This window comes from Rhinatrema bivittatum, chromosome 3 (genome assembly GCF_901001135.1).
Source record: "Rhinatrema bivittatum chromosome 3, aRhiBiv1.1, whole genome shotgun sequence".
Classification (NCBI taxonomy): Eukaryota; Metazoa; Chordata; class Amphibia; order Gymnophiona; family Rhinatrematidae; genus Rhinatrema; species Rhinatrema bivittatum.
The window spans coordinates 55,465,811-55,491,868 of record NC_042617.1 but is presented as its reverse complement, the minus strand read 5'-3'; the positions used below and the strand labels follow the sequence as shown (position 1 = coordinate 55,491,868).

Genomic DNA, 26,058 nt, shown 5'->3' with positions numbered 1-26,058 from the left:
TGTGAGCCTCTGCCATGGCAATAGGAGCCTACAGACTCTCATGGCTGTGAGTGTGCAAGAATTTTCTGTTTTTTCCCTAGTGCCCTCTGCAGTAGAGAATATATTCAGAGATGGTCAGAGACATGCTGGATCAAATCACTTAAAAGATGTGCATGATAGGTGGATGGAGTCCATCCTTAAGCAAGCCTTTGACGTGACAGCAATGACTTTACAGATTGCCTCCTGCTATGCCCTGGTGGCTTGCTCATGCCTACTCCTCTCTAGAGGTGGATGACTCTGGGCATATTCCAGAGAAGCTATGCAGCCTGCCACTGCCTTTTTAACTGATGCAGGCTCTGACTAGTCCGTACCTCAGCCAGAGGAGTGGCCTCAGTGATAGCAGCCAGAAGTCAACTATGGCTGCAAAATTGGTCAGCAGATACAACCTCTAAGGCAAACCTTACAAAGATGCCTTTTAAGGGATCATGCCCCTTCGGAAGCAAATTGGAAAAGCTGGTCAAGTAAGTAGGGTGAATCTCTAGTGCCTGGCTATCAGACGGTAAGAGAAAGTCACAGTGCCCCTCACATATGAGGGGTCAATCCAGGGGCGCCCGATGCTATCAGCCCTACAGAAACTCAGCAATTCAGAGGCCTCTGTCCTCTGAGGTCTCAGTCCTTTTGGAGCCAACAGCCCAGGAGAAGAGGGGCAAGTTCGGGTCCAGGGTCGGCCCAAACTCCTCAATGAAGTTTTGCTGACCATCCACGGAATGAGGAGATAGGGGGTCGACTGTCCCTCTTCTACCAGCAGTGGGTTGAGATAATGTTAGACAAATGGGTACTGGGTGTCATGAGAAGGATACGCACTGGAGTTTCGCAGCACTCCTTGGGACATGTTCATGATGTCTCCTTGCCATTCCCAGCACAAGAAGCAGGCAGTATAGTCTACCTTGATAAGGCTTTTCAAATTGAGGGCTATAATTCCAGTACCCATGCCCTAGGAAAATGCGGGATGTCCCATCTATTTCATCATACCCAAGAAAGTTCCTTTCATCCCATCCTGGATCTCAAGAGTGTCAACAGACATCTATGGGTAATTCATTTCCGCATGGAAACTCTGCGCTCCATGATAGCTGTATAACCGGGAGTTCGTAACCTCCCTGGACCTCTGAGGCCTATCTTCATATTCGAATCTGGCAAGAACATCGATTCCTACACTTTGCAGTACTGGGCCACCGTTATCAGTTTTGGGCACTGCCCTTTGGCCTGGCCACCGCCCCCAGAACAATTTCCAAGATTATGGTGGTTGTAGCGGCGGCACTGAAGAAAGAAGGAATCCTGGTGCACCTGTATATGGACGACAGGTTGATCCTGGCAAAATCATTGGAAGAGTCTCCGGGTGACCAGCAGGGTGATGTCCCTGCTTCAAGAGCTTGGTTGGGTCATAAATATGACCAAAAGCAGCCGAAAGCCCTCACAGTCCTTGGATAAGGAAGTTGATATATCCCAAGTACATCAGTTGATTAACACGATACTCCTCCAAAGGTGTGGCGCTATCTTCAGCTCCTTGGTTTGGTATCAACCCTGGAGGTAGTACCATGGGTGGGGACACATGCAGCCGCTTCAATGCTCCCTGCTAACATGTTGGAACCTGTTGTCTCAAGACTATTCAATTCGGCTCCAGTGGTGGCTTCTGGAAGCTCACCTGGGCAAGGGTGTAAACCTGTCCCCGCCAAATTGACTGGTCCTCACGACAGATGTGAGCCTTCAGGATTGGGGAGCTCACTGTCAGGGACGTTGGACCAAGGAAGACGTGTTCTGGAGTATAAACCACCTGGAAGCCAGGGTGGGCAGATTGGCATGTCTATAGTTCACCCACTCACTCCAGGGTCAGGCAGTCCATGTGATGTCGCGTTGTCAGACAAAGGTAGCCTACATCAACCGCCAGGGAGGAACCAAGAGCCAGCAAGTGTCTCTGGAGATAAATCTCCTTCTGGAATGGGTGAAATTGAATCTACAAATGATCTCTGCCTCCCATATCACAGGAAGAGATGTCAGAGCAGACTTTCTAAGCAGGGAAAGTCTCTCTCTCTCTCTCTCTCTCTTTCTCTCTTTCTCTCCAGGAGAATGGGTGTTTTTGGCCATAGCCTTTCAACCGCTGGGGCCTCCCGTCTATTGACCTGCTGGCCACATCTCCCAATCCAAAGGTGTCCAGGTTCTTCAGTTGCAGAAGAGATCAGTATTCCCTGGAGAAAGATACCTTTGTTCAGACCTGGCCAGAAGAGGACTTACTTATACACTTTCCTTCCCTTCCCCCCCCCCCCCCCCCCAGTGGCCACTGGGCAGGGTGATTCGCAGAATCGAGCGCCATAGGGATTAGTGCTTCTAGTGGCTCCAGACTGGCCCAGGTGCCTGTGGTATGCAGACATGCGGAGACTTCTTGTGGAGATCCCCCCTTGTACCTCCCACCTCACAGGGACCTGCTCCAGCACGGTCCGGACCTTCATGAGGATCCAACTCTTGTCTTATGGTTTGGCCCTTGAGAGGGCTCGCCTCATGAAGTGGGGATATTCGGCGGCAATAATTACCATCTTGCTCCGCGCACGCAGAAGTTCTCTACATCCTTAGCAAATGTGCAGGTCTGGAGAGTATTTGAGGCCTTGTGCGAGGAACACTGTGTTGCCCCTTGGACGGCCAAAATCCCTCCGGATCTGGAATTTTTACAAATTGCTTGAATAAAGGGTTGTCCCTTAACTCTTTGAAGGTCTAGATAGCTGTGCTCCTGTTTGAGGCGAGGTGAACGGAACCTGCCTGTCGGCACATCCGGACATGGCCCATTTTCTAAAAGGAGTAAAACACCTCCAGCCACTCTTTCAGTGGCCAGTTCCCTTGTGGAATCTGAATCTAGTATTGGAATTTTTGGCAGGGCCCTCCTTTCGGCCGCTGCACAGCCTGTGCTCAACGCCTGGTAAACCTGAAAATAGTGTTCCTGGTGGCAATATGCACAGCTCGCCGCATTTCTGAACTACAGGCATTGTGTGGGGAACCTCTTTCTTCCGGATGACCATAGGGGCGTTACAACTTTGTACTGGTCCATCCTTCTTGCCCAAGGTAGTCTCGGAGTTTCATGTGGATCAGTCAGTTTCTTTGCCATCCTTAGATAGGCCCAAGGAAACAGAAGAATACCGCCGCCTCTGTCATTTAAACATTAGGATTTTGATGCAGTATCTGGAACTTTCAGAATCTGTGCATAAGACGGATGTTTGTTCTTCACGGTGGAAGGAACAGGGCGAACCAGCTTCGCGGACTACCATAGCTCGCTGGATCAAGGAGGTGGTCACCGGAGCTTATGTAGAGGCAGGAAAGCCATTACCTTTTCAGGTTAAAGCTCATTCCACTAGGGCTCAGGCAGTCTCCTGGGCAGAAATTAAACTACTGTTTCCCGTCAGCATCTGCTGAGGGGTGACGTGGTCTTTCTTGCACACCTTCTCCAGGTTCTGTTGCCTGGGCGTTCAGACCTGAGAGGCCGTAGCCTTTGCAAGGGCGGTGCTAACCTGACCACGGGCAGCCTCCTGCCCTGATCGGGAGTAGCTTTTGTACATCTCATTGGTCCTGAGTCCATGTGGCTACATGCTAGGAAATGGAAAGATTACTTACCTGATAATTTTGTTTACCTTAGTGTAGACAGATGAACTCAGCATCCCGCCCATGGCTGCCCAAGAACAGTGCCAAGGAATAGCCTGTGAAGTGAATATTAATTCCAAGATGTTCCGGGTAAGCTGCCTCCTAATCCCTAGATCAGGTCATCTATATTCTTGCTGGGATTCAGCATTTGTTTATTTGGTTTAGTACAGTTATGGTTCTCCATTTTAATAGTTTTTTTTCAATAGTATGTCCACAATGGCTTTTGAAGAGAATACTGAAGGGCTGTGGTCGCTGCAGGGGCGGATCTAAGGTAACGTCAGCTTTGAAACCTGACTCAGTCTCCATCTGCTGGCAGGGGAGCAGAAAACCATTGGTCCTGAGCCCATCTGTCTACACTAAGGAAAACAAAACTATCTGGAAAGTAACTTCTCCAATATACAGAAGAACATAATTGTAGATAATACAATAAATCAAAGAACACATGTTTAAATGTAATAAACAGTTGAGACTTTACCAATCCTCACCCACCCCCACCACATTCTTATAACATACCTCCCCAGATGCCAGTATAAGCAGCTGCTGCACTTTCTGCTCTTCATCCATTCTCCTCTCTTTTCAGAACACCATCAAATAGAGACAAAAAAATAATTACAGAAAGAAATAAGGGCCAATAATAGGAAACTAAATCCAGACATTATTTAAAATCTGACGTGCTCACTGACTTTTTGTTTCCAGATCTCTTGAAATTTGAGGATGTATTTAACTGCTGTTCAATGGTACACAAAATGTACCCTCAATATCAGCCTTTTGTTGGAAAAACATTTCTTGGCCGATCTCCCCTCAAGCCCTATAATTTGGAGAATCAATTGCCAGCTTTTCATAGGGATATCCAAATCTGGATCTGATACCCAATTAGAAAAAGGTTAGGAACTTTGGGTAAAGGAAACCCTGTTTCAAAAGTAGGAAAGATCACATTATTCTAATAAATTTGGATCTGCAGACAGCCATGCCATACTGGGTCAGACCAAGGGTCCATCAAGCCCAGCATCCTGTTTCCAACAGTGGCCAATCCAGGCCATAAGAACCTGGCAAGTACCCAAAAACTAAGTCTATTCCTGCTAATGGCAGTGGCTATTCTCTAAGTGAACTTAATAGCAGGTAATGGACTTCTCCTCCAAGAACTTATCCAATCCTTTTTTAAACACCGCTATACTAACTGCGCTAACCACATCCTCTGGCAACAAATTCCAGAGTTTAATTGTGCATTGAGTAAAAAAGAACATCTCAGCAGCATTTGATACGGTGAATCACTCCACTTTGCTAAGCCGTCTCTCAGACATTGGTATTTCAGGTTCGGTACACAGATGGTTTAATTCATTCCTAAGCAACAGAACCTACAAAGTCAAAATTAATAACAAAGAATCATCCAGTATTAAATCTTCAGTAGGAGTTCCTCAAGGAACCTCCTTATCCCCCCACCCTATTTAACATCTACCTCCTCCCCCTCTGTCAACTGCTTACCAACCTAAGATTAACACATTATCTCTACACAGACTATGTTCAGATCTTAATCCCCATAAGAGTCACTCTCAAAGACTCTCCTATACTGGGAAAATTGCCTTCATTCCATTAACCAACTCCTCAACAATCTGAATCTAGTCCTAAATACGTCCAAGACCGAACTGCTCATCATTTCAACCGACCATTCCAACTCCTCGCTTCAGCCCCCTCATACAGCCCAAATCTCTCATGCTAGAGACCTCGGAGTAATCCTTGACAATCGCTTAAATTTAAAGAAATCCATTAACAACACGACAAAGGACAGCTTCTACAAACTGCAAGTCCTAAAAAGGCTCAAACCCCTCCTGTTTTTCCATGACTTCAGGGCTGTCCTCCAAGCCACGCTCTTTGCCAAGATTGACTACTGCAACACACTCCTTCTGGGGCTTCCACTCTCCTCCACAAAACCTTTGCAGATGCTCCAGAATGCAGCAGCTAGAGTCTTGTCTAATACAAACCGCAGAGAGCACATCTCCCCCATCTTAAAGAACCTTCATTGGCTCCCAATAAACTATAGAATCTTACACAAATCCCTTACCATAATCCACAAAACGATCCACAAACACCCGCTGGACCTCCAGTTCCCCCTCAAACTCCATTACTCATCCAGACCCATCAGAGAATAATACAAAGGATCTCTCCATGTGCCTCCTAACAAAACTTCATGCCACACCGCAACCAAAGAACGAGCATTCTCGATAGCAGGACCCACTATTTGGAACAATTTACCTCCTGACCTCAGACAGGAACCCTGCCTACAAACATTTCGAAAAAAACTTAAAACCTGGCTATTTAGCCAAGCTTTCCCTTAATCTATTCACTTTCGGAACTCTACATCTCAAGCCTACCTGACATCTTACATAGCGAATTCCTTTAATCACAATGGTTATCCCTCTGTCCTTCTCTTTCTTCTATTCCCAAGTTTGATCTCCTTGTTATATGTAACTTTTTACCTCCTCTGATTATTCTACTGTTAAATGGTTGATAGAATGTTTACCCCTTGTTCCATGTAAACCGATTTGATATGACACCCGTCATGAAGGTCGGTATATAAAAGAATTAAATAAATAAATGTGCCCCATGCTAACTTCATGGAGTGCCCCCCTAGTCTTTCTACTATCCAAAAGAGTAAATAACAGATTCACATCTACCCGTTCTAGACCTCTCATGATTTTAAACATCTCTATCATATCCCTCCTCAGCCGTCTCTTTCTAATAATTCCCAACATTCTGTTTGCTTTTTTGACTGCCGCAGCACACTGAACCGATGAATTCAATGTGTTATCCACTATGACGCCTAGATCTCTTTCTTGGGTTGTAGCACCTAATATGGAACCCAACATTGTGTAATTATAGCATGGGTTATTTTTCCCTATATGCATCACCTTGCACTTATACACATTAAATTTCATCTGCCATTTGGATGCCCAATTTTCCAGTCTCACAAGGTCTTCCTGCAATTTATCACAATCTGCTTGTGATTTAACTACTCTGAACAATTTTGTGTCATCTGCAAATTTGATTCTCACTCGTCGTATTTCTTTCCAGATCATTTATAAATATATTGAAAAGTAAGGGTCCCAATACAGATCCCCGAGGCACTCCACTGTCCACTCCCTTCCACTGAGAAAATTGTCCATTTAATCCTACTCTCTGTTTCCTGTCTTTTAGTCAGTTTGCAATCCACGAAAGGACATCACCACCTATCCCATGACTTTTTACTTTTCCTAGAAGCCTCTCATGAGGAACTTTGTCAAACGCCTTCTGAAAATCCAAGTATACTACATCTACCAGTTCACCTTTATCCACGTGTTTATTAACTCTTTCAAAAAAGTGAAGCAGATTTGTGAGGCAAAACTTGCCCTGGGTAAAGCCATGCTGACTTTGTTCCATTAAACCATGTCTTTCTATATGTTCTGTGATTTTGATGTTTAGAACACTTTCCACTATTTTTCCTGGCACTGAAGTCAGGCTAATCGGTCTGTAGTTTCCCGGATCGCCCCTGGAGCCCTTTTTAAATATTGGGGTTACATTTGCTATCCTCCAGTCTTCAGGTACAATGGATGATTTTAATGATAGGTTACAAATTTTTACTAATAGATCTGAAATTTCATTTTTTAGTTCCTTCAGAACTCTGGGGTGTATACCATCCGGTCCAGGTGATTTACTACGCTTCAGTTTGTCACAGGCCTACCACATCTTCTAGGTTCACCGTGATTTGATTCAGTCCATCTGAATTATTACCCATGAAAACCTTCTCCATTACGGGTACCTCCCCAACATCCTCTTCAGTAAACACCGAAGCAAAGAAATCATTTAATCTTTCTGCGATGGCCTTATCTTCTCTAATTGCCCCTTTAACCCCTCGATCATCTAACGGTCCAACTGACTCCCTCACAGGCTTTCTACTTTGGATATATTTAAAAAAGTTTTTACTTTGAGTTTTTGCCTCTACAGCCAACTTCTTTTCAAATTCTCTCTTAGCCTGTCTTATCAATGTCTTACATTTAACTTGCCAACGTTTATGCTTTATCCTATTTTCTTCTGTTGGATCCTTCTTCCAATTTTTGAATAAAGATCTTTTGACTAAAATAGCTTATTTCACCTCCCCTTTTAACCATGCCAGTAAATAGGACCTCATCTCCACACATCTGGTGCAGTTGGTGAGGCATGGGCATTCCCGGATTTATGAATGAAACCAGTGCGTAAGTATTTCCATGCACATCTGGGTCCTCTACCTTGTAACTTTTTCTGCTATGGACAGTGTGTAACTCATAAAACAAAACGAGGCTAGTTAGCGGAGTTTTAAGGTTTGGGGCTAGCAGGTTTAAAGGGAGGCTATTTTACTAGGGGGGGGGGGGGGGTAGGAAATCCTATCCTTCACATGGGTGAATTGGGGAAACTGGTAATTGCAACCGTGCATGTCTCTTAAAATTCTCCCGCTTACATAGAGGCAGCATCTGCGTGCAAATGTGCGCGCCCATATAAAATTGTGTACACGTGTACGTGCATACACAGCCTATTTTATACCATGCGTGCATATACGCGCATATTATAAAATGGCTGCGTCCTTTTGGCGTGAGCTGGCATATGTGTATATGTACACCCGCGCAGCTGTGTAGAAGTTATCCTCCTAGGTATTAGTCTGTATTACTGTTTTTAGGTGACTTTAGAGAAGTAGCATTAATTGGCTTTTCTGAATGTAAATGTACATTATTTCAAGGAAACCTCATTCCAGTCCACGTTTTGTTAGGTTTTAAATTGTGAAGCATATCTGCCTAAAATTTGTTGGAAGTTATGAATGTTGAAATTCACAACATCCACAGACTTGCAGGTGTGCTGTTTTTGAAGGAGTCATGCTTGGGAGAACGTATTGGCGAGCTGCACTGTACTTTTGCTGGCATTACCATGTACAAACTAAGGATAAACATTTGCTTACAGGACCACTGTAAAGTGTTTACAGTGGTCCTGTTGTGAGAAGTGTTCTCACAAGTAAATCCATTTTATCAGACTTCTTTTTTGTGAGCTCAGTGTTTGTTGCATGGATTCCATGTACATCACACCTTTTTGATTATAAGAATTGTTTCTTTATCACTTTACTACAACTGCGTTAGAGGCAGGGGTAAGGGTAGACGGCAAACTTTCCCACAAAAAGAAACCTAAATTCCCCTCCTCCCGAAGCTACTCGACATGTTATCAACTTACTTTTTGTTGCTTTCAGCCCCTTCAACCTTCTCTGCCGTCCTCAGGAGGGGGCAGCCAGCGGTGCGGGCCCCCCCCCCCCCCGTGCAGGTCCCGGTTCTCCTGGCTCTTGACGATGTTCCCGCAGGTACTCCAGCTTGACTTCTGGCTGACAGCTACCCCCCCTCCCTCATTGGCATGAGCGCCCAAATAGACAGGCGCTCATGCCAATGAAAGCACAGGGACGGGCGGGCGTGACGTTTTTTGTTTTTTTTTTTCCCCTTGGCTGCACACGCGCTCTTCTTTTAATTTCTTGGCTGCTGGTGACGTGAGCGCTGGAGGCAGCCCGCTGTCTCCTTTTATTTCCTGCTGCCACCTATCTGGGGTCCAGTTGTGGGCCATGGTCTCCTTTCTTTGGCTGGCACCGGCCTGGGCTACGGAAGGAACCCGCAGTCTGTCATGTCATGGCCATCCCTGTGCTTTCATTGGCATGAGCGCCCATCAGTTTGGACGCTCATGCCAATGAAAGCACAGGGGCGGGCGTGACGGCGCTCAAGCCCAGGAAAGTACGCTTCGCTTTGGTTTCAAGGCCGTAACTCAGCAGTCTTGGGGGGGGGGGTAGCTGTCAGCCAGACGTCTAGCTGGAGTACCTGCTAGAACATCATCAAGAGCCAGGAGAACCGGGGGGGAACGACACCGCTGCAAGCCGCTTTCGCCGCCGGCTGCCCCCCCTCCGGAGGACGGCAGAGAAGGCTGAATGGGCTGAAAAACAACAAAAGGTAAGTTGGCACATGTCTAGCTTCGGGAGGAGGGGATTTTAGGTTTCATGGGTTAAAGTTGGGATCCACTTCCTGGTGCCTGTCATTTCAAATGTCATTTGAAATGACAGGTACCAGCGCACCCAGGATACTGTATAGGCGCTGTATTAAGCGCCTATACAGTAAAATCGGTTGTGCGGGCCTAACGCTTCCCCTAACGCTTCGCAGATGCGGCTTGCCTTTGCAAGTAATTTAAATAGAGTATCGAGCGGTATGTGATCAGAACTGTGTGTGCGACAAACGAGGGTGCGCCCGGCACTGCCGCACTCTTTCTAACGCGGCCTTACTGTATCGACCCAAAACTGAATAACCTGTGTGCTCATAGCAAGAAATAACTTCTTCCTTTTCTGCATAGCTCTTCCATTAGCAGGAAAAACCTGCACCTTTTTTTAGATTCATAATTGAGACATTCCGATGACAGAAAATAGTTTTAAGATTCAGTCTGAATATAGGATGACATTCACGGTTGGTGCAGTAAATGTGGCACTAATTGTAAACTGTCAGATTCTTCAAGCAAGGCAGATAGTTCTCAACTGATTCTCTCGCAGCCTATGTGGTCCTGACCACAAGTCATTTCCACTGCACTACCAACAACTTGGTCTGTGGAAGAAATGCTCCATGCTTGCTGCAGTTAGTTGCTGAGTCTGAACTTTCAGCATGGCGCTCAGTGTCTCTCCATCTAGCCTGAATGATGATGCTCCATAGGCAGAAACGTCTGACTTGACCTAAGGATGACGTCCGGGTCAGCTGCAGAGACTACTTGAGATTTTTGGGGCTCAACAAAATATATAGTCCAGAGTCCCAGCTGACAGCATGCTTTCCTACAGGGCCACTGAAGATTCATCCTCTGGGTCCTGAACTGACCCATCAGGCAATCAGATGATATCTATGGCTCTGGGAGGAGGAAACCCCCCCCCCCCCCCCCCCCCCCCCAAGGTCTGCCCTTCCTTGTAACCATAATAAATAGGTGTGTGTATATTTAAAAAAAAACAAAACCCTCAGTTTGAGGAAATTATCGGGTCATGGAGCAGAGCGGTTGCAGAATCCGCTGTATTGGCTATCTTGAGTACCATTCTAAATGGGTTTCTTGTTTAGAGAATGCAGATAAAAGACGATGTGAATACGATTCTTCTACAGTTATTTAAAAAGAAAAAAGCGCCAAAGCCTAGCTTCTCACGAGCAGAGGGATTTGCAGTATGTGCTATACATGAACATTTTGAATTAAATAGTATTGATGGCTAGCAAATATTTTTTTCTTTAACTAGTGATGATCAGTTATCTGTTGAACAGAGTTGAGACCTCATGAATGAGGTTTAGATTTACTTGGATAGAAAACATATATTGTGGTCTTACTAAAGCATAACTTTCCCCATGTATTGTTAGGATGAACATGAATAAAGAACTAGTGATTTGATTTTGTATCTTTGCTTTCTATTTCTGTAGGGCACTATTGAGCAGTGTGTTCAGACAAGTAAGATTGGGCTCGGTAGGAGAGATTACCAAAGTTTACAACATCGTCATCATTCTCAGCGTTCAAAGTGCCGTCCGCCCAAAGGCATGTATCTGTCCAAGGAGGATGTGGTAGCCGTTTCTTGTAGCCCCACTGCAGCCAATACAATTCTTCGACAGTTGGATATGGAGCTAATTTCTTTAAAGCGACAGGTATCTATAGTTCTTTTTAAAGCTGTTGATTGATATTTCATTCATGTGTTAAGCTACAAGAAAAACTGAAAAGTAGCTCTTTATTTTAAAGTCAGCATATAAGCAAGCCGATGTCACTAAAGCATGGGGGACGCATCGTCCTAAAGGAGTAGACCATTTAAATTGAGATACTATGCTAGGTTTCCAAAGAAAGAGCAAAACAAATTTGGGAGCTACAAATAAGGAAGAGTGTTTTCAACCATGCATCAACTCTTTGCAGCTACAACAGTATCCATACATCAGAAGGGTAAACATCTATTTTATTTTTTTAATTTCTCTAGGAAAACCTATACACTTGAATGAATAAATCTCCCCCCCCCCCCCCAAAAAAAAATGGAGCAAATGAATATCTTAAGAAATTGATAGTCCCTAATAAGCATGGGAAGTGCGTTGAGTAAAGCAATAACTTGTGCTGTACTTCTGTCTACTGCTGTGGGGAGCTCGGTGATACGGGTTAGCCTTTGGACGTCTTGTACTGTAAAACCCGATATTGCCATATCCCAGAGGGAGGAAAAAGGTACATAGAGGCTCCGTAAGCCTTGTGTTGTGATAAAAGAATACTTTAAAATATTTTTAGGGGCAAAAATGTGTCATTTGTTTACCTAATCAAATACAAGATTAAAAAAAAAATAGTGAATGCTGCATGTTTTATAAGATTTAAGCAGTGGCAGAAATAAGACTTCAATTTTATTTTCTTAAAGGTTCAAAATGCCAAGCAAATAAACAGTGCTCTTAAGCAGAAGCTGGAAGGAGGAATAGAAGAATTTAAACCACCAGAGGTAAACTTATTCAGAATGTAAGCGTATAATCTTTGCCTGGTGGTAAGGTAAAGTGTTTACTCATGGGTTAAATCTTCCTGCTTACCTTAATGGGCAGTTCTTGCATTGGATCACGTTTCTTTCCAAAAAAAAAAAAAGAGGAAAATGTAAGGGGCAGAGCACTTCCAGAGCCTTCGCACTTTTATTATAAACTGTGTAAAAGTTTCTCCAAGAACAAGCTGGATAACCAAGCTACATTTGTGGATATCAACTGATGGCATCAACATTGGGAAATTTCTGGAAAATTGAGAAACTGACAAAAGCTTAACTCTGCATGTGCGGGAATTTCCATTGCCACCATGACACTGTGAGGCCCCCTTAGACTTGTTTTGTCCACAGAGCCCTCTATACAAGCTTTTTCCCTGCTCTAAAATGCTTTGGCCCTGTGGTCTAACCTCTTTGGAGGTACATTGCAGTTTCTTAAGCAGGTTTGTAGTCATTTGCAAGTTTTTCTTTTTGTAGGAATTGCTGTCAGTGGGTTCTGCCTATCCCCCCACTTATTGAAGCCATCTTGATCTAGACATATTTTTCTACAAATACTTCGGCCCTTGTTGTCATGTTTGGTTTTTTTGTTTTCTTTAACTATAGTGCAGAAGTGGTATTATCAAAAGATGTCCCTTATGGATCTTCACATCAATTGCATGTATTGTCTCTGGATCAGTGTCCCTAGTTGTAGAAACTGTTGGATTGCCAGAATCATAAGGCAACAAACACAGCTTTTTTTGCTGAAATCTTCAGTTCTGAATCAAAGTCCAACCCTCCTGTGTTGCCTTTGAAGAATGCAGGAGCTGCATAGACCTCTGGTAGACCTGAGACATCAAGGGAGCATCATTTCTTCTGAGTTAGGTTACAGGAAGAGCAGCAGGAGCAGAGAGCCTTCCTGTTCCTTCCACTTGATGCATGAGCAAGGTTTATCTGCTTGATTCAGTATTGAACAGGGTCTATGCTGAGAGTTGGGCAAAGGCATCAAATTATCATAGTCTGTCAGAACATGATAGGGCAGGAAGATTTTTGCATCAGCTGTTCATCCTCCTAAGCAGCATTGTATGGATGGGAGCTTACTCTTCCATGAAGGTACAAAGAGGCAGTCTCCAGAGGCCTATACCAGGACCATCAAGACTTCCCCTCAAGTCATCCAAAAGGATCTGTCTTAACCTACTGAACCCAGTCTGGTTTTGGCTCTGCGGTTTTTGAGCAGCTAGAACAAAGGATTAGAGGCCCTCTTTTTGACACTTGTTGAATTAATGTGCCTGCACTGAATGCAGAGTCATTGCAAACATTGAGCATTTTTTTGTGGCAGCACCTTTAGTTGTGGAACTCCTGACCCAAGACTTATGGTTTGGAAAATTGCACAGAGATTAAGAGCCTATTAAAAAAGCTTATTATTAAGTAATGAGACTTTGCAGTCCTTTCTATTCTGAGCATCAGTTGCCTATAAATTTTGTATGTCATCAGTATTCCAATATTGTTTTATTTACGCCACGTGTAAATGGGTTATAAATGAATAAATTAAATGTTGAGAGAGATGGTTCTCAAGACCTTTTGGACATCGCATTAATGTAATTTGCATGAACTTAAGTCCACCTCTTTTTAGAAAGGAAAGCCTTGACACAGCTTGGAACCTAAGCCCAGTAAACCATTTGAGACCCTCTGAGGGCATAGATGAAAGGTCAGTGCCTTCTCAGACAGACTTGTAGATTAATTGGGGTCAAAGGAGTTCTGGAATCCCACCTAAAAAGGTGTGGGGAGTCAGATTTTTGAACAGGATACTTCCACAGGTCTCCCTCTGGAACAGGCCAGGAACAGTGTCCCTACCAGAAGCTATTTCTCAGCATTTGTTCAAGAAATGGCTACGCCCATTCCCTTTCAATTTGGAATTTGAGGGTGTGCCCAGGCACCATTATTAGATTTCAGGTACCTCGATGGTCTGAAAGGAAAGGCCTTGCCTAAAAGGGCATGTCAGGGCTCATAAAGTTAGAGCCATGACTGTTGGTTGTCCATTTCCCTTGGAGTCTTACAAGGCTACAACATGGAGTTCTATCCACACATTGACAGTTCATTATTTGGACACTGACTCCCAATTTGTCAGTAAATTTGGGCAGCCTGTTCTTCTTCAAGATCTCCCAAGGGGGTAGAACCCAACTTCATGCCTCCTATTGCCCATTTTTGTGGTAGGCTGTCTTCCATTAAAAAGTGTGTGTGTATTTACTTGTTGGAGATCTCCATTTTATTTTTGGATGTCAACTCATAGCTACTAGGTATTCACAAATGTGGCTTGCTTTTTCTACTTTCCTTGGAGAAAACAGTTGTATACCTGTAAAAGGGGTTCTCAGATGACAGCAAGGTAAGCCACATTCTTCAATCCTTCTCCCCTTAAGAGTTGGCTTCTTTTAGACTTTATATAAGGCAAAGGCAGAATGAGAATTCCCACTCATGCCTAGTAAAGCTTTTATAAGATTTTCTGAGCTTTCCAGAAACTTCCTGATGGCACTGTGAAATGACACAAGTGTGGCTATCCAGCTGTGCTTGGAGAACACCTGTTACAGGTAAGCAATTGTTTCGGGTCTGTATTTGTTTGCAGTCCCAGGATCCTGTAGTGCAACTTTTCATAAAACAGATAAATCCATGGTGTTTCCTGATAGATGCTGCCCTGTGTTGCACTCCCGCTAGCAAGTGAAGAAACTTGCCCACAAGATCAGTTGAAAAAGAAAATACAGTTAAGTGTTTGGAGTATCTAAAGCAGTATTACCGACTGGATTGCTGAAAATAACTTCTCTTTGGTTCTCTTCCTCATTCAGTTAGTTCTTCATCTTTCTTGTTTGTTCTAATATTAGTTATTTATCAAAAAAACAAGAGAACATAAGTGTTCTGCTCACCTATTTATCTATCCTTGTATACTGTATCATGAATGAATCTTTTATTTCAAAATCATATATAAAATTTCAGCTATATCAAACTTTTCTTCTGTTTAGATTGACACACCTGTACCTCACTCGTACTATTAAATATCCCTTGCTTACACTATCCCATCCCACTGAATATATTGATTTATTCAAAATCAAACTATACCCCTTATTCATACAATCCCGCCCCAGTAAAAATGTACTCGTCTATTGAAAACCCACTTTAAAGACTTATCAAATACCCTTATTTGTCAACGTTTTTAACTTTTTATTTTAACATAACTGTTTTTTGCAAGATTTTTATTACAGAATACCTTCTTATTTTAAGACATCTTTTGTTATACAGTTCCCAATGATGAAAATATTAAGATGGTGTTCCAGAGAACCAGTTCTATTCCAGATAATGAAAATGAACAAATTTTATTTCAAAAACACTCTTTTTTTTTTTTTTTTCTCAAAAACCAACTTTGGCAATAGTGAGATGATTTTCTAATACTACTCACTATTAGAATCTCTTCAGGAATGAAATAGATTAAAACAAAACCATTATGATGCCCCCCCTCTTTTTAACTACCAACAGAATTATATAATACTTTTTTTTTGTTTACTAGCACTGCTGCTTTAAAGTGCCACTTGAGACTCCCTTTCTTATCTCAAATGAAAATGGACTCTTTAATATGGAAACTGCTTTAAATATCACCTTTTTTATGCTTTTCAACATATGGAATGTTGTAAAGAATTTATAAGATATTGATGAACATCCACCCATAGACACAACACTCCAAAAAAGGGTTGGAAATTCATCAAATTTGGCATGCAGGAAAAAAATATGAATATCTGATAAGTGCAAAAAAAAACCAAACCCAAAATTCTGGTCAGTATTTTCAGCAAACTGAGCCTCCAGAAAAATCCTCATTGCTTTCTGTGGTAAACAGTTAAAATCTTTTAGAATGTTGATCACAGCGCCATTCCAAAAGCCCCTTCACGTTTCTAGTATTTTGGCCCAGAGCGGCACAAGCAGACAGGAAAGAATAACTGAAGTAGCCGTTGAAGAAAGACACTTTCAAAGCCACTTCCCCGCACACCTGTACATGTATCCATGGCCACACTCATATTCCTACACAGATGCACTTCTTCATTGTCAACCATCTTATCTCCTTATACACTCCCACTTAACTCTTACTCTTATGTCTACACATCCACCAGGCACTCATATGCCAACCCAAATCCCCTTAGGCCCTTACCTGCCACACACATTCTATACGCTCTACACCACATTCCTCCACATATTCCTACATACCCACTCACAAACTGCAGTTCTCATGCTCCTATATCCATCCTTCCACCCACCTGTCCCCTTACCACACCCATGCATGTATATGTAACATCACTGAGACCGGATGGTATTCATATCGGAGTTCAGAAATAACTGAAATATGAAATGGCTGACCCGTTGCTAGTAATCTGTAACCTATCATTTAAAAATAACCACAGTACCTGAAGACAAGAGTGCCTTTTGTAAGAGCTCCAGCAGTGTTCTAGAAACTATTGGCTGGTGTGCCAGGTAAACTTGTAGACGGTATTCTAAAAAACAAAATTACTGGCAATATGGATAGATGTGACCTAATGGAGAAGAACGAATGTGGATTTAGCAAAGGGAAGTTTGCCTTGCCACTCTAATGGATTTTTTTGAGGAGTTAATAAATGAGTAAGAGTGATTCAGCCAGTGTGTCTGAATTTCAGAAGGCATGTGACAGTCCCTTGAGATTCCTCAGGAAATATAAAAAGTCATGGGATAAGATGCAGTGTCCTATTATGGATTAGTAACTAGTTAAAAGACAGAGTAGAACTATAGTTTTCCCAAGGTCAACAATGGGGTTCTAGAGATTTGTACTGTGACCAAGGCTGATCATGTTAAATAATCTGGAAATGGGAGAGAAGTGAAGTAATCAAATTTACATCGATAAAATTACTCAGTAGTTATTACACAAGTGGAATGTGACTGGAGGTCTGGGCATCTGAATGACTGGTGACATTTCATGTAGAGAAGTGCAAAGTGAAGCACATGAGGAAAACAGGTCCCTTAACTGTAGGTGCACAATATTGGATTCCATATTAAGAGACACCACTAAGAAAATGATCTTGGAGTCATTAACAATATGTTGAAATCTTCAATTCTGTATGTGGCAGTGGTTTTAAAAAAAAATAAATAGCAAATAGAAATGATTTACAAAGAAATAGAGAATATCCATAATACCTCTGTATTGCTGTATAGTGTGATTGCACCTTGAGTATTGTGTATGATTCTGGTTGCCCTGTCTCAAAGGTGTAAAGTGAAACTGGAAGTACAGAGAAGGGGCAGCAAATGATGAAGGGGATGGAATGGCTCCCGTATGAGGCAAAGCTAAACAGATTAGGGTTCTTCAGACTGGAAAAATAGCAGATCTATAAATGTGTGGGCTGGAATGAATAAATAGAGGGCAATTATTTACCCTTTAAAATAATACTAGGGGACATGTCATGAAACTAGAAGGTAACATTTAAAACAAATCGGAGGAAGTTATTTTTCACTCAACATAGTCGCACTTTGGAATTTGTTGCCAGAGAACATAAATCCAGCATACTAGATGCCCTAAAATGTGGTCAAGCTCCTGTAGGAAAAGTCTCTATAAACCATGATTAACCAGGTAGACTTGGTGGAAAGTCACTGCTGATCTCTGGAAGTGAGTAACAAGAAACGAATTAACTCTGTGACTTGGATTGGCCACTGTCAAAGACAGGATGTTTGGCTTGATTAGACCTTTTTTGGTCTGTCTCGGCATGGCATATCTTACGTTCTACACATCCGTACCCATCCTGTACTTACATTTATACATAATATGCTCGCACACTACCCTCCCCCCACAAACATCCACGCCCCTTCTACAAATCTGTTGGAAAGCATTCCCAAAGTCATATTTCTGCATGTTTAATGTACTTGCACAACATTTTGAAAAGGTTTCTGTACTATCTAAAGCCAAATTAAAAAAATGACTGATAGCTGTTAAGGACCAAGGATCCTGTAGACTTTTTATGAAAGTTAACATCTTATCTTAAAATCATCTATTCCGTGTCCTGTTGGGTCACAGATCCTTAATAGTACTTTCTTATTAACTTTGTAGTCAAATCAGAAAATTAATGCTCGTTGGACCACAGAAGAGCAGCTTCTTGCTGTGCAAGGTATGTGTAAGAAAAGCTGTAACCTTTTTTTGTTTTTGTTTTTATTAAATATAAATCTGAAGTGAATCAAGGCTTCTATAAACCCCCAAGGAGCTTTCGCTGTCAAAGTAAGTTTCATATGATTTGTGTCTTGACGTTTTGGTTTTTGTTTTTTCCAGTTAGTGCTAAACATTTTGTAGAAAAAAAAAAAAAGGAAGGGATTTGGGAGGCTAGACTATTGTACGGGTGGCATTTCTGTTCCTTTACTAATTTTGTTTGGCTCACAGTCTCATGCTATTTTAAGTACTGAAAAGCCAAGAACCATTAAATATTTTAGCACCAAGTCTAACTAGCAGCTTTTAAAAAGTGTGGTGCATGTAACCCAGAAACCCCCCCCCCCCCCACAAGGCTAAGCAAACCACAGAAAGCAAATCCCTGGGTGAGCACCTGTCCCCAGACCCGGTGCGAGGCATTAGGAAGACTAGGCGATCAGGCAGGGTGCCATCACTGGACGGGAGGGTGGTATTCTTTTTTTTAACGCGAAGGAGTCTGGCGGCAGGTTTGAAAGTGTAGGACTCTGGCATTGGTCAACTAGGTAAAGGAGCTCTGGTGACTCAGGCACTGTGATGCGGAGGGGGTGGGAATATGAAGGATGATGTCTTCATGATGTCACTGCCTAGGATGGCTGGACACCCTCGCACTGCCATAATTTCAGTAAATTTGAATGTTCTGTGAGTACGAGACTGCTTATTGATCTGACTAGGCGTGATCTCCGTGAGAGGACATATTCCTTTGCTTAAACATTCTCAGCTTGAAGAAACCCTTTTTTCCTGATACTTTTTATTTAAAGCAGCAGTGCTACCAAAAATGTTTAATTTTGCCAGCCTAATTAACAGTATATGGAATGAAGGAAAGGATTGTTTTCCAACAGCTGACAATCCACAAAAGGACACTGGGAATGGTTTAAAAAGAACAAAGAAAAAACTAAAGTAAAATAGCTTTTTAATTTTGAAGCAGATGGGGGGGGGGGGGGGACTATAAAATTATTACTAGGCAAGAAAAAAGAGATCCAGGAATGAGATGAGAAGATTGCCTGATAGAGAATGGGGGAGAGGTCCATAATTCTGGGAGGGGTATCTGTGGAGTTTTTTTGTATGTGATAAACGCCAAACACGCTTAAGGCGCTTCTCCATGGACACAAGGATACTATACTAAAATTTGTAGAAACTGATATACAATAAAAAAAATTGATATTTATCAGTACAGATATCCTTGAGAGATACAGGTGGCAGGACTTCTGCTTATGCAAAGCACTAGCCCCTGTCTCTTTGTGCATCAATGTGTTTTTCTTTTTATTAGATGAAACAGGCAATCTCAAGTAAGTAAAGTTGCATGAACCTATGGGAGTATCACGTACACAGTTTATGTCAAAAAGAAGATAAATTAGACCTATGATACCCTGATTCCCCTTCCCAAATTGGGGCCTAATTGCCTGATGGTCACATTAATCTTCCATTAGTCCTTTGTCCTGACATTTTCTTCACCCCCAGAGAGATCTCCAAGACTGTTTTTTTTTTTCACAGGTGCCACTATAGTTAGTTAGCTGAGATTCTGACCCTTTCCTTCTGCTTTTTTGGTGACCCTATGACCCTGCATCATAGGTTTTAGACAGCTCCAGCTGCTGTAATTTCTCCAGGTTAGGCTCAATAGTGCATTTAGGGCCAGATTTTCAAAGGGGTATGCACGTAAGATACGTTGCCCCCCCCCAAAACCTGGCCCAAACTCCCCCTGCGCGCACCGAGCCTATGTTGAGTAGGCTCGGTGGCACGCGCAAGCCCCAGGACGGGCGTGTCGGGGGGGCGTGTTGCGGTCGGCGCATCATCGGGGGCGAGGCTGCGGTCGGCCCAACGCACGCAAGTTACGCCTGCTTCGAGCAGGAGTAACTTGTACATCAAAGGTAGGGGGGGTTTAGATAGGGCCGGGGGGTGGGTAAGGTGGGGGGAGGCCGAAGGAAAGTTCCCTCCGAAATCGGAGCGGCCTCGGAGGGAACGGAGGCAGGCTGCCGATTTTGGGCAGCCTTGTGCGCGCCGACCCCGGATTTTAATGGATACGCGCGGCTACGCGTGTATCTATTGAAATCCCATGTACTCTTGTTCGCGCCTGGTGCGCGAACAAAAGTACGTGTGTGCGCAAATTTATAAAATCTACCCCTTAGAGTTCACATGGCCAGAACTGCAAACAGGCCAAGGCAACAGGATTCTGGGTCAATCAGTCTCCATGTTGGTCTCACTCAGGCACACATCAGTTAGGTTTATTTAATCTTTCTGCTTTAGTAATGGCTGTAATTTAAATCATGCCTCCAGTGGGAACTGATGACAGGGTGTTTAAAACCCCTTCCTTCCGGTTGTCAGTCGCAGCTAAGAAGGGACCTTTCTCTGCTCCTAGCTCAGGTCATGCTTAGTATTAGCTAAAAGTGGGAAGCTCCATTACTCTAGAAGACTCAAAGGCTCAGAGCCAAGTGCATGTTGAGGGTCGAGTGGAGAGACCCCCTCGGGTTGTAGAGATATTAAGCTTTTAGAAGCGGGAATATTGCATTTCCTTGACTAAAGTAATAGATGATGTAATCTCATTGACTTTGTCATATTTTGCACAGAAAACAAAATATAGCCGGGTTAATATGCATAGCTTTGGAAAGTCCTTGAAGGGAGAGCTCCTCAGGAGAAACGAGTTTCTGCCCTTCGCTATTTACTTAATATAGATTTAAAGTGCTTTCATACTGTACTAATACCTTACAGAACAAATTTAGCCCTGTTTTAGTAATCTGTACTTTCATGGCCAGTTTTCTCTTTTTAACCCATGCACCTCATGCCTTACCCTTCTACAACTTTTCAGCCTCATTCTATTTTGTGGTGGTCTCCTTCTGTCGCATCCTGTCCTGTCCTCTTTCTTTGTCACATTTATTCCTCTGTGCCCTTCTTTTCCCCGTGTTCTTGATAGTTTAATTTTTTTTTTTTCTTGCATGACTTGTTTCCCCACCTCCAGCCCTTATTGCTTCTTTTCTCAGCTCAGTTTTGCAGCTTTACATCCTTTCGTTCCTCTGTCCCATTTTATACAATTTTTTAAAAGTGGGTTGTTTTTGTTTTTTTTCTGACAAATCCATTTTTTCCCCTGACTCCTAAAATTTGGGTAGCAACTCTCCTCGCTGCAGATTTATTAAAAGAAAAAAAAAATAGGGTGGAGAACATTTGCAGGGAATGTGAAGAAAGCAAGTATATTAAATTACTTTTTCCATTTGTATTTAACAAAATTGTTTACAGGACATAGGACTGTGGAGATCATAAGCTTTACTGAAAAGGAAGTTTTTTTGCCTCAATGAAGTATCTGGGGCAAATGTCATTCGTTCAAGGATTTGAAAAAATTCCCAGCTTGAAAATTCATGGCATCTATTGTCTAGATAGTTGAAAATACCCCTTTAGCTGGACTGTAAATTTTAAAACAAGTGGATTGTAAGAAGCTTATGTTGAAAATGTTATCACAACATCTCTTTGGAACATCTGTCTTTATGGTGCAGAGTCAGTGGTCATTGATGTCAGCAAGCTTACTGTTTCCTTTAATGGGGATGGCTTCCTTGCACCTATGCTTGTGTGCAAGCACATACATTGATACTTTACAACAGGAAGTTTAAAATAGTTGCTAGAGAGGCAGATGAAGAAAGTTGAACACAATGGACATCTGGTCTCCTTTCATCCTAATTTACTGTTGGTCCTGGCCTGGGGCTCCATTTTCCTTGTGCGACCAGCCCCCCCCAGCAGTTGATCTTCACCTACCACTGGGTCCAAAGCCATTTCCTGATTGGGCAGGATAGGTACTGGTGTGCAGCAGCTTCACAGCTAGTCAAGGTGAGACTATGGTGTTCACAAGGAGGGGCACAAAGCCATACCAGACACAATGAATCAACACCAGAAAGCATGGTATTGACCATAAGTGGTTCCTTTGGTAAAGTCCTGTATAGTATGTTTATATAGACATCAGGTGTTGAGGGAGTTGTTTGAATTGCATGAAGATTGAGGGAAATATTATTGATAGCAAGAACCTTCTTCTATATTTTTTTTTGCCTCACTTAACAGGGTAGAGAAGAATAAGTCAAAACCCAAAGTACATTAATGTTTAGAATAATAGTGCTCTTGACCTCATTCCCCACTCCATCCTTCATTTAAGTAATTATCCAGGTGTATCCAAACTCTTGATTTCCTGTGTGTGTATCACACACAGAGAGCTTGCTCCTCTCAAGATATTTTATAGTACAGTACATCCTCTTTATATGTTATAAGTTTAGAGGGCCTTATCTAATAGGATAGACAGCCGGGAGTGTGATAATATGGAAGGGGAGTTGAGAAAAACGGAAAGAATATAATAGTCAGGGGTTTTGGAATTAGTTTCAGTGGAAATGAGATGTCAAATTTAAGCAGTATATCTGGGATGTAAAAATACATGGGCCATTTATCAGGCGAACAAGAACTGACAGCAGTTAAACAAGGAAAGTTAAGAGTAATCTTCCCAGATGACCTGAAATTCACTGGTTAATATAATAAAGCCACAAGGAATGCTAACTGCGAATGAGTGCATAAGTAGAGGTGGAATAAAGAGGCAATTTTGCCCTTGTATAAGTGAGACCCTCTTTCCCCCCCCCCCCCCCCATATCTTGAGTACTTTGCTCACTTCTAGAGGAGTGACCTTTTTTTGTACCACTGATAGGATGCCAGCAGTTCAGGGAAGTACTGCTAAAAATGGTATGGGGGCCGTAAAACAAATCCCAACACAAAGAGCATATAATAGGTCCTAAAGATCAAATCCAAAACACACAAAAGGCACCTCTTCTGTCAATTGTAAATCAAAATAGGCGTGCAATCAAACAGTGAATATATAAAGGAAAATTTTTTTGTTAAGGCAGGAGCCGCATCTGCAAGCCTGACGACGTGTCTAACCTCACCCGGTCGGACCGTCCGGTCTATTCTTCATCTGCGACTCTTACCCGGCCGTGAAGCCTATTAATTGTTGTGAAAGCAATAAAGCCTTAGAAATGTGTTTTTCATAAATGACAATTGTTAAAGAATAATGTCCCAGTGTCCCGTTGATATTTATAAACAAAATTCCCGACAGCGGCCGGTGTTTCGCTGCATGGCTGGCAGCTTCGTCAGGGGTAACAGCCTTTTCAAAAAAGGAAAATCAATACAGATAGCGGGACAATTAAAGAATCTGCACTTAGCTTGTATTAGCGCAACGCCAACCTCCTTAGAAACGGACTCCAGGCGTATCCCTGGGCTATTTAATTATTCTACTCTGGCGTAATCGGTCTCTGTCCCGCGGTTTTGTGAATATATACCATTGAGAGACCTGGAGTCCGTTTCTAAGGAGGTTGGTGTTGCGCTAATACAAGCTAAGAGCGGGACAATTAAAGAATCTGCAATCTATATTGATTCTTTTCCTTTTTTGAAAAGGCTGTTACCCCTGACGAAGCTGCCAGCCATGCAGCGAAACACCGGCCACTGTCGGGAATTTTGTTTATAAATATCAACGGGACACTGGGACATTATTCTTTGTTAACAATTGTCATTTATGAAAAACACATTTCTAAGGCTTTATTGCTTTCACAACAATTAATAGGCTTCATGGCCGGGTAAGAGCCGCAGATTAAGAATAGATAGACTGGGTGAGGTTAGACACGTAGTCAGGCTTGCAGATGCGGCTCCTCCTGCCTTAACAAAAGATTTTTCCTTTATATATTCACTGTTTGATTGCACTCCTAAGTTGATTTACAATTGACAGAAGAGGTGCCTTTTGTGTGTGTTTGGCTGTAAAACAAACCATACACACAAGTTTAAACTCAAAATATACTTGCTAGAGGAAAGACAGGAAATGGAGATATGATCAAAACCTTCTTCATATAGTTATCAGACTGACCAAGTACAGGAAGGTGCAATTTTTTCTATATAAATGATCACATTTTCACTTTGTTGCAGTGTCAGTGTATGACTGTACATGAACAATTTTGTAATCTTAAAGTTTCTTAATTTTTACTGAAAAATTGTATAAATGTTTTTTCAGATTTAACACTTGCATATACTTTTCCCTAGACTGCAATTATAATTTGTTCTTTAGTCACCTAATGCCAGGTTTTTAAAAACACAAGACAATATGATCCTTAATTCAAATGTTAAAAATCCATTGTAATTAGACAGTCTTCTAGGATGCTGCTCTTGGTTTGATTTTTATTTTCAAGTAATTTATAGTCCCTAAAGAGGATGAGCTTATGAACAGAGGGAAGACAAGTTACCTCTGTTTTGAACTGAGTGATCTTTTGGCCTCAATTTGCAAAATTCCTAAACCATGTAAATGGATGAATATCTGCAGAGATATGGTCTGGACCACTTTTTGTCCATGTGGTGAAGAAAGATGTTCAGGCTGGTTTGGGAGGTCTCAGACTCGTGTGGGCAACTAGTTCTGTGTGTGATTTATTTTTGCACAACTCTAAATTTCAGAATTGAGGCCTTGGGAAGCACAGATTCAAAATCTTACTCCAGACTATCATTGGGAGGTTGGTTTGATCTAAAATTTGAAGTCTGTGTGCTCTAAACATTTTCACTGGACCTATGCCTCCTAAATGTTGGGAGAAGGGATTTGAGCCCTTTTTGCCTACTTTGAAGTATTTCAAATTACAGTACCAATTTGTTGAAAGCCTAGCTGTTTTATTTTATCTTGATGACTTTTTCAGGTATTTGACATAATTCGTTTAATGGGAATAATGATGAAATCTGATTTGTAGTGGTGTAGGAATGTTCTTACATTGTTACATTACCTCTTGCACTTGCCTGAGCAACAAGGTACAGTGATATCAAGCGAAGAGTATATCACATGAAGTTGAAAATGTGAGCAAGGAGGATTTAATGCATTCGCTCCTCTGTTTTTTGAGGCATTTTAGCAAATGTTCTACTGTGGAGTAGTGGATAGACTAACGGGGCATTTTTATCCCAAATTTCACACAGATGCGCACACAAAAAACCTGGTCCTGGAAAATACTTGTATTAGTCTTACAAGGACTGCAATCCTAAAAGATAATCCCAAAATTCCCTCTAAAGGGAGATGAATGTCTTAACATGAAGGTATAAGAAGGGAAAGCTGATGTGCATTATTTTAATGTTCTGTGATGGATAAAAGCAATTCATTCTATTTTTGTGCTAAGAAAAATATTTACAAAATTGCAACAAATTAAATATTGTTTTTTGTTTTTTTTTGCTTTGCATCAAGTGAATGTTACCATCTCTTGGTTTGGTTTTTTGTGTTTTGTTTTTTGATTGCTGATAAGTTCAAGACACTAATATTTTAGTTTTAAATGGAAAACAATATATTTGGAGCCAAATATATGAAGCATTTTTCCATAGCCACAAAATGGGAAAGAAACTGTAGTACATCAGTCCCATGTCAGCTTAAAGCAAATGTACTAACGAAAATGATTTTGAATAATGTAGTTTAACGTAATCATTCAAATTCCTATTTTTTTATGAATAATTAAATTCTTCTGGAGATGCTAGTGTTTACAGCTTGTGAAAGCTGCTCCTATTTATATTTTTTGGTATCCCAGTGAATCACATTGATGCATTTAAAGTAGGTTACTGAACAGAGTGGACTTGAGGATTTTGGAAGGGGTTCATAGCCATTAAAGCTGTTAGATTGTAAGCCCTCCTGGATAGGTAAATACCT

At 42.0% G+C, this 26,058-nt stretch overlaps 1 protein-coding gene across 15 annotated transcripts in view; it reads left to right on the top strand.

Annotated features, from left to right (window-relative positions):
• The window catches only part of RCOR3 (REST corepressor 3), a 193,394-nt gene that overhangs the window by 96,226 nt on the left and 71,110 nt on the right, over positions 1 to 26,058 (top strand). For 14 of the 15 annotated variants that reach the window (XM_029593275.1, XM_029593271.1, XM_029593272.1 and 11 more), the window contains 3 exons: positions 11,124 to 11,342; positions 12,083 to 12,160; positions 18,264 to 18,321. In XM_029593275.1, the coding sequence (XP_029449135.1) occupies positions 11,124 to 11,342; positions 12,083 to 12,160; positions 18,264 to 18,321 (355 nt within the window). The remainder of the gene's footprint in view (positions 1 to 11,123; positions 11,343 to 12,082; positions 12,161 to 18,263; positions 18,322 to 26,058) is intronic. The other variant, XM_029593280.1, reaches the window with a different exon arrangement.